The 10,033-nt window shown below is 35.5% G+C and overlaps 1 protein-coding gene across 1 annotated transcript; it reads right to left on the bottom strand.

Annotated features, from left to right (window-relative positions):
- Positions 1–1,898: 1,898 nt before the first annotated feature.
- LOC112562826 (TLC domain-containing protein 2-like) lies at positions 1,899–7,585 on the bottom strand (the record flags this gene model as incomplete). The annotated part of the gene is made up of 5 exons (XM_025236359.1): positions 1,899–5,461; positions 6,035–6,206; positions 6,567–6,649; positions 7,080–7,162; positions 7,320–7,585. Coding segments are annotated over 5 exons (804 nt in total), but the record flags the coding sequence as incomplete, so codon positions are not given.
- Between the last annotated feature and the right edge of the window lie 2,448 nt (positions 7,586–10,033).

Below are 10,033 nucleotides of genomic sequence, written 5' to 3'. Positions count from 1 at the left end.
AGTGTATGCGTGCGTGCATAGATGCATGCATTTGTAAACACATACTGCATAGCCACTGGTGAACACTATATCAAAGGCAGGCAGATGGTTTGCATGACAATGCAGTTGTTGAGAGACTAAATATGTTTATCTCACCATTACTATAAAAATGCAAACATGAAGTTTATTTAATCAAATCATTCAAGTCAAATCAAACTTAATTGTCTGTCCAAGGAAGTTCAAGACAGAAAATTTTGCTCACAAACCCAACCCCTTATACAAACATGAGTGTATATATATACAAACATCATGGGCAGACATACATACCAAGACATTTAACACACAAGGACACCTACACCTCACACATGAACCTCCTACGGAGGAGCCAGGTAATATGGCAACCCTGCAAGTCCTTGTGAGTGCCATTCAAAAAATTCTGAGTCTTTTTCCAGGTCTTTTATAATGATGACAGAGATCTGTCAGAGTTGATTGAATGCAGCCTCAATCATATTACATTGTAAAATCTTATTTAGTCATAGATATGGATCAAATGCTAGAGGGAGGACAGATGGTCATCCAGTATTTGTAGGCTGCTTTATGTCATATACCTCTTCCTAGGTAGATGTATGTATGTTCCTTATCAACTTCTTAAACAGTTCAAGAACTTGCCAAGTTTCAAAGAGTAAGAGAGACCCTGACCTTGCTGACTGTCTAGTTAGAGTTAAAAGTGGGATATATAATAGAGAAATAATAAATTGTCCCCCTTACACTACATGCTTGGAGAATAACTTTTTTTATTATTATCGACATAGCAAGTAGACTGTCAAGATGAGCAAAAGGTTTTTTTCTTGTTTTAAAGCTGTACTTGTACTAAATTTTTTAATATGATCGTGTAGAACAAAAAAAGCAGCATGGTCCAAAACCACAGTCACAAATGGCAATGGCACATTGTTAGTGCATCAGGGCATTCCTGATTTATTAACTAGCATTGAGGTTGGTGCACAATCTTATTTAGGAATGTAATATGATTGAGGCTTGCCAGCAGTATGCACGTTGCAAGCTATCCCACTGATCCAAGACTAATGTACAGACCCATAGCCACCATATAGGAACGCATAAGGTCTGGGTTTTTGGAATGCTTTGCTATATGTTCATATATTTCACAAACTTTCGAAGTTGTGTGCATTTTGTTTTCGTGAACAGCTTTAGTTTTTGTTTATCTCAAAACCAAGAAGATAGGAGATCACACTGTTCATGTTTATATGACATTATGCATGGTAAGGTGGCTTCAGCAAGTTCTGTTACAGTGCATGTGTATCTAGTAGTTTTACACAAGTTTTCACACGATTCTGTAGAGGACCTATAGAAAACTTCTATATATATTTAAAAAAAAAAGAAAAGCAGGAAGTCATTCAAGTCACTTGTGTCACAAATGTTCAAACATTTAAATATTTCAAAATCTGAAGCAAAACTTCAAAATAAGCAAAGATTTTGACTTGCTCCTGGTAAAAGATCATTCATATGCGTATGTTGACCCATAGACATTAACATAAGAAAGTCACTTCATTTGGCTTTGTGGAACTTTTCTAAAAATGCAGTGCTAAGTGCTTTGTGCAATTTTTCGAGAGAAATTTTTACTTGACCTTGGTGAGTTGATTTACTACCTGTTAATTATTCATCTTCATTTTAAATGATGTAGTGATAAATTTAGATGCATGTGATATAAGTTTTTGACACAAAAAGGTGTAAAAATTGCAATTTTCTTCCTCAGTTCATGGATGCTGTTAAAGCCAACATTTCCTTTCTACAGAATGTTTCTAAACAGGAAATATAAATCTGATGTAATGCAGGCAATATTGTGTATCCAAAGTAAATTATCAAAATATTACAACAACAAAAAAAGAAAAAAAAACATCAGCTTTGTCATTTCACAGTAATATATTTACAACTATATTTTTTATAGTTTAGATGCCTTTTATGCAAAGCCCTTTAAAATGTCAATCTTCCATTAAACATTCACTCATGTTTGTGAAATTTGTGGTATATGCATGCACATGCAGAGCAAGGGGATCATTTTCCATTTGCTTAAAATAATCAGTCTGAATATTCAAAAAGTTGCTTCTATAAACAATATTGCTTTAAACAGCCCAGCTGCAGTGGAAAAGTAATCAAGCACTTTATAAGGCAGGCTGTAAAAAGCATTACAAAGATGCAAACACATTAGATTTGGATCTGAAACAAAATGAGCAAGTAAATTTACACTGAAACAAGATCAACCTTCAGGCATCTGTGCTGCTTGACAGAATTAAATCTTGAGGTAAAACACACCATAGTTTTTAAGTTTCACACAATAGTCTCTTGCTCAAAACACTGCCAAAAATTAAGGCAGTCACCTGAGCTTAATTTTAATCATGTCAAGAAAAATATATAAATTGAAAACTAAAACTTCTTGGTGAAAGCAGCTGCCAAACAAAGATTTCGCATCAAAAATATTGTTCTGCTTACAAGCCAAGAAGGCCACAAAAATAATCAATTTCTTAAATAATCAATTTCTTGTAATGGGTAGACTTCAAAAACAACCATTAAATTATTGTTTGGCAATAGACATCCAATGTAACATTTTAAGACACCAATAATTTAAATAATTCTCCAAAACCATTCCCTGAAAGTTTGACTTGCAGACCACGAATTATGCACAAGAGTATGAGTTTGAATATTAATTTTGTTTGGCATCTTTAATGTTTACTGCCTAATTCATGAGGTAAAGTCTTCAGCTACACAGCCGATGAAATAGAGCAATTATAAATGTTAATGAAACTAATGAAAATGTCATAAAATGATAATCATGAATAGAGTATTTTATCCAACAATCTTTCTGGCAGACTGAGTTGGGCAAGAAAAAGTTTACTATAAAAGTGTTGTAACCATTTTCAAGAAAATCAAATTTCTTTATAGTAGAAATTAAATTTTGTACAAGATTACTCGGCCAAAAAAGATTTTTCATTATTATGTACAGCTTCTGTAGTATTTGGTCAACTCTCCCTTATGTGATCAAACTTAGTTGATGTGCATGCATAACATCAAAAGCAGTTGACTTATGTAAAGGTCTTTATCCTACAAAAAAAGCAACAATTTACTTATGTATAATGCCTTCAGTATAATGCTGTAAATATTGCAAGTTTTTTTTTACTTACAGAGTGCATGAAGACACCAGGGAAAAATACCAGTTAGGCATCTAAATCAATTTTCATCACTGTTCACTTCTTCCAATTTAAATTTTACAAAATGGCAAAAAACAACCCTCAATTTTTTTTCCCCAGGCCAAAGGTCACAAGTCAAAATCATACTTAACAAAAATTTCATATCACAAAATGGAAGTGACCAGAGCACACACACACACAAAACAACACTTGGAGTGAGAAAATAAAGGTAGCAACAAGCTGACAAATTTAACTTTCTATTGTTCCAAGTTTCTTGCATTTCTATCATGTAAACATGCCTTTTCAACTATATGGTTTAGTAAATGATAACTAAAGGATGTAAGGGTGATGTGGAAGCCTGTAGACACCCATACATTAATGCACAAAGAACAAATGTTTGAAATGTTCCTACATGTATACATCACTGAATGTTGCATAAATTTAAAAATTAAGCCCAGAAATTAGGCAGGAATGTGATTAGGTAAAACTGTTTTGAGAAGAGAAATGTATACATATGACTGAAGTATAGTTAACATTTTCAATCAAATAAAATAAATCCACACATTAAAATGCACAAATCACAAGCAAACATCAATCACAGGAAACACTAAAATTCTTTCTCACCTAGATGCAGTATTTTCCTGTAAGAAATGCCACAATTTGGAAAAATAAATATTTGATTCACAACATTAACAAGCTCTATTATGCATTCTTGACTTGCTTCATTTAAGTTGAAGAAGGTATGCTGAGACATGCTGAAACCTCTAGTGAGTGCTATTTTTTATCTTGAGTGTAAAGGTTTAGCCTTAGCGATACTCTCAGTCCTTGTTACTTGCATCCACTTTGTTTTTTTAGTTTTGTCATCAGTTCTGTTGTTTATTCTCCTGTCGCTGATGTTGTTTGCTTGTTTTTCTGTCTCTAGCATGTTGTCCATATCTCATTCTTGTTTTTTAAGCGCTAAGAGCATGCTCCTTATGAGGGTGAGTTCGGGATATATAAATTTTGCATTTATTATTATTGTCTTTTTATTATACTTCACTATCTTTGTATAAAAGTTGGTTTTTCACCATTATAATAATTAAGATAACATACAAATTATGGTGGATAATTTGATACATTATCGACTTGCCATTTTATCAAAAAACAATTATTTCTGACCATCGAAGTATAGTTTTGTACATCTATAACAGGGATGTTTGCATGCTATAGCATGATCATACTTCTAATCAGGGCTTCTGCTTACGCAAAAAATTGCGTACAGTACGCATTAAAAGTTTGGAGGACCCCTTCAATTTTCGTCAATGGGGTCCCCTTCAAATTTGGGCGAAGAACAGGGACCCCTTCAAAATCTGAAGAAGGAGTCCCCGGGACCCCAAAGAATTTAGCCTTAGCAGAAGCCCTGCTTCTAATTCATATTTTTGTCAAACTGTTGTCTAAGCTATTTAGTTTGAAAAATTATGAAAAACTTCCCTCTCTCCTACACCGTCATGCTCTTCTCCTATGATTAAAAATAGTAGATTTGATTTGATGATCATTAGTTAACATAAGTAAGTGAATGTACAAAAAGCACTTGATAGCTTACGATTTATTTGGAAAATCTTTTGATTTTTTTCGCCATATTCAAGTGTTTCCATTTCTCCTGGCGGAAAGATTTATGTATATTTTTGAGCATTCTTCTTAATTGTTTAAAAGACCAGTTTGTCTGGAAATTTTGTTGTACTCTGAACAGTCTCCTCAATTACAAACTACTCATTTTGTATATTAGTTCCAAAAAATTTTGGTCCCCAGTTATTTCCAACAGGCAAGGCTATGAAATTTCTGCTTCCACCTAAATCATCTAAACATAAAACTTATTAAGATAACCCAGAGAAACTTTTGTCAGTATCCTGCTAAAAATGTATATTGAGCTACCTCCATGCTTTGCTTATTTCACTTCCTGAGAATTGTAACCATTATCTCAAGATCCAGATGTTTTTATCCTCCTTTTTTTTAAGTTTATCATCTGGACAATTTTGGAAAAAAATTCAGTCCAAAGTGTGTAAAACCATGAAATGAGGTCCCAGAAGATTCGACCATATTCGATTATGTTTTTGAAATCTTGTCCTTCCTATTAAAAAAATCACTACGCAGAAGGCGATAAAATAGGATGATGTTCATCATGGTCATAATGGCCAATCCCACACTGCCAAGGGAGTAAAAGATCAGTGGAACAAAGTCACGGTTTATCACAATCCACCTGGTCATCCATGCAAGAAGCAAGATGCGGAAAACTATGAATGTCCCTGAAACACAAAAGCAAAGAAACGACTTTTAGGTGCTGAAAAAGGTAAGTGAATACATGGTAAATGCTCCGGTGAAAGCTACTTTTTTCTTGAGTGTAAGAGTTTTATTTTTCCTTCTACCAAGCAAAGAAACATGGAGAATGACCTTTGAATTCAATTTTATTTATCTTTCTCTCCTTCCTGTTCATGTTTTTCTTTATTTCCCATCTAGCTTTAAGGATTTTATTTTGGTCATCTATTCTATTTCACTGATCACTTAGCTCCCTTAGCATACAAAAGTAACAAAATATAAAGCCCTATATTCAAACAGCAAATCCTAACTTTAAATCAAAACTAAAATGAATATATTCACATCTATTAATTTGTACATAATAAGAGCATTGCATTTTTATGAAAACATCATTAAACTGTAAAAAAAAGCCATTTTTATATTTTTCAAAAAATTTCTGCAGACACATCTCCATTTGTGGTCTCTTCTTTCTGGAAGTTAAGAACTGTAAATAAACTGGATTTATTAAAGGGGACAAATGATTCATAATATTTCAACTCAAAGTTGAGAAATGGGTATCATACCCAGGTTAAGTAAGCTGTTGAGACGGTAGCATGCACTTGTCTTTGCAAAACCACATATCTGCATAAGCTGTCGCAGATGAAGGAAAATAGAGTTTAACTCTACAAGCAGGCCAACTACTGCATACCCTACATACAGCTTTGTTGTCACTGCCACCATGTAGCATGCAATGACCTTGAAATTAAACATACAAAAAAAAAATGACAAAATTAAAATATGAATGCACTGCTGATATTGCAGATCACACAGAAACTGTAATTTTGGATAAAAGGAAATCTATTAATTTCCCCTCTACATAAAACATGGGTTTGTTTTTTTTAAAGGAAATCTATTAAGGCACCAACTTTAATAATGCTATTAATACTACAGTCATCTGTGTTGTACAACTTGCTATAACTACTTTGTACATTAAATTCAGAAATGGAAGATAACAAAAATAAAATTATAAAAGTGGGTTTTTTAGATAAATGATGGACTGATTAAGTCTGACTGCACAATTTCTGGCTGAGTCTATAGTAATACACCTGGGCTTACCACAATATGATGTCCTACAAGTTCCAATGATTGCCAAGTCCTTTGACACACTATCATATCCAGCATGTCATACAAGAAGTAACCTGCCCATCATGAGAAGTCGTCACACTATCATGAATAATCACACATATACTATATCTGCAAAGTAATACACTTTTATTTCATCAGAGGAAAAATCTTGATCAAATGTAAATTCCTATAATGACTGACAGTTATTAAATTCATCAAGGGTTTGTTAGCAATTATCTTAAACTAAAACCAGTGTATCATTCTAGTCAATAATTTGTCGCTATGTTTTCAAATTGCAGGTGTCCTCGTGTGAATCATATAGTGAATGTACAATAATATACATCGTACTTCCTGTGTTGTGTAATAAGGTCGAAGGTTAATGACATGTAATACCATTTTATATTCAATGAGGCCAGTTTGACCACGTGACCACATTTTTGACCTCGTTATGTAAGGCGCGTATCGACGTTGTTATGTAAGATTTTAAAACTTGTTCCTACTTACCTACAGAAACTGATACCAAAACGTAGGAAAACGAAGAATACGTTGATATTAGATCTTCTGCCATCTTTGGAGTTTTGTGGAAACTGGCACAGAAATGAAAAATCGCACCATCACGAGCATCAGTGGCAAAATCAGATGTGACCTACTTTATGTTTAGTTCTGTTCGGAACATTTTTTGCCATAATTGTAGAATTAATATTGTTTGCTGCATTAAGAACCAAAGAGCATTTCCTCACTTACCATAACACTGCCCATGGACCGCTGATTAGAGAATGCAGAAATGAAATGCTGATATTTTTCCATCGCCACGGTGAGTTTATAGCAGCCGACGGATGAAGTCTGGAGGAAAGCAAGCCAGATAAATGAAACATCAGAGCTGACAGCAAAATGATGATATAACCTCCCTTAGCATCGATGGATGACTCCGGCCAAATTTCCTGCCACACGTCTTTGACGAATCCATGTCCGTTTGCGACCACGAGTAGGTAAACAACTTTTCCACTTAATCACCGCAACTTCGTCTCTTGCCCACAACTCTGAACCATATGGGAATCTGAGCAGTATGAGGTTTGTTTTCTTCCGTCCATGGGAACCTATATAGTTGTTATATACAAGTCCGTGGTTTGACGGAGTAAATTGTTGTGGCTATAAAATGGGTCTCTAGAAAGGGCAGGGAGATTTTAGTTAGTAATTAATGGCATAAAAGTTAAATAAACTTGTTTTTAAATTCATGCAGCGTATATATATAATAACCTTTACACATTTACAGTAGGCCTAATAAGGTCTGTAGATACATGGTACCGCGTTATTTGCATTCCCATTATCTGCCTGTCTTACACCTCATTTGCCAGAAAAAAGGCCTTGAACTTCTATACACTTTTCTATCTTTGTCACGCTTGAAATACGATATATATGCTTTCTGTTATGCTTCTGCAAACAGAGTGGCATGGTAAAGGACAGCAGTCCTGCCTAAACACGAAAAAGTAGACTCGCGAGTCAATGCCAAGTGCATGTATAATGACTGGAACTGAAAACCAATGAAGTATCTATTTACCGTTCGTGTTTAAACCTTTTCATTATTCATTTTATACATAGATGGATGACAAGCATACGTATTTCGACGTTAATCTTGCATGTGTTTGGCTAGAGTTCTTCTAGCTAGAGAAGTAAATGCAGGTACTATACATGCCTATAGCATTCTGCAGTTACTAAGACAAACGCATAGAATCACACAGAGAAATGGCTTGATGTTAAGCACCCATTTATTCTAGAAGGAATGAAACTATTGAGGTAGCTTATACATTCATAAGGTAACAAATTCAAAGACTGTTTTCAGCTTTATGACATATACAACCAGATCGAGTGGGTGTTCGTTGTGATTGCGCATAAATATCAGACACTTTTGCCAAAACCCTGGTTTGATAGACAGAAATGCAAATGTAATTATGGAAAATCATGATACGACGGGAGTATCGTATTACTTACATTTATTCATTCTGTAGCTGCTGTATACAAAACGTTTGCTCTTGCGTCAGGGCCAGGGGAGTGCGTGGACTGCATGTTTTGACCGGAATTGTCTTAATATTGTTTTTCAACAAATATGTTTATGAAAGGTATTAATGCCCTGTAAATTTATCGACGCTAAGTAAGAGCTGAACTGCGAGACACGTGGCATCATCCAAACAGTTTCAGACTTGTTTTCGTTTGTAACAGGGAACAAGAAACACCACTAGCAGCATATCACGATCAGTCCAACGTTGACACTAAATGAAGTTGTCTTCTCTAAGTTTTCTCAGGTACGACAAAGCTTGGTTGTGATGATGGGTCGGGGAGGAAGGGTGTTGGTTAACCGTTTATCTGCTCTCAATGGTAGATGTACTTCGAAGAACATGCCCCGAATGTTCTGGTCTACCTGTCCATAGAGGCAGGCAAGATCGAGAAGGCAAAGGCCTCAGCTTCTTGACATACATATATGGCTGACGATTCATTTCGTTATGGCCAGTATGCAGCCTCACCAGGGCACAGTTGTTCTCTGGATCGAATATAGGACATCATGAGTGTCCTGACGTTTTCAATAACACGCCCTTACCGACCGACACCTTCCCAGCTATATGACAGCGCTGCATTCTTTGAATAAGCACAATGCTCCCACTTGCAAAAATTCTAACATTACACACACTCACTCGTCTTCTGTCTCTGTGTGTGTGTGAGAGAGAGAGACACACACACACAACTGCTGTGCGCGACAAAGCAATGAAGTTGGAAACTAATCTCTTCATAATGTCCTTAGCATGGAAGCCATGACAAAGTTTTATGAGGGTTTAATTATGTGTGTGCATGTAGCTGAATTGCTCATACACTTGACGCTGGGACTATTGCCAACGCCAGAGTATAACAACGTTTGTTTTCCTGAAAAATACAGCACAATCAGAATCTCGCCTTCTGTCACACCACTAACAAACTGACTTTCAAAGTGGAAGAAGAAAAGGCTAAATAATTATTGTAAGAGTGTTGTTTTTGTAATCGTGAAGTCTCAACATGTGTGCGTGCCCTGCGGAGATCGGGAGCAGTGTGTCTTTGGCAACAAATTTCCCGAAACATGTGCGTGTGTGCAAACTCTTGCAGCTGTAATTTCTTTGTCAAGTGTCGAGCTGTTGCTTCCTTTGAACCAATTGCTTATTCATGCGCAGCGCTAGTGTAGCATAATAGTGAAACACAAACTGTTTATGTGATGATCTTCCTTCCCTAACTTGACAGCTCATGTTTGGTGATGGGTACACGACTTTTGGAGCAAACCCACCATCGTCAAGAGCTATCTTAGAAAGGAGAAAATAAGCGTACATAAGAAAACACAGCCCACACCCGAACTGTATAAGTGTTATGCCAAATTTGGTGGGGATAGGACAGAGGGTGTAGACTTGAATACCTGCCAAACGTACGAACAAACACTCACA

The sequence above is a fragment of the Pomacea canaliculata genome, linkage group LG4 (genome assembly GCF_003073045.1).
Source record: "Pomacea canaliculata isolate SZHN2017 linkage group LG4, ASM307304v1, whole genome shotgun sequence".
Taxonomy (NCBI): Eukaryota; Metazoa; Mollusca; class Gastropoda; order Architaenioglossa; family Ampullariidae; genus Pomacea; species Pomacea canaliculata.
This window is presented reverse-complemented; position numbering and strand designations above follow the sequence as displayed.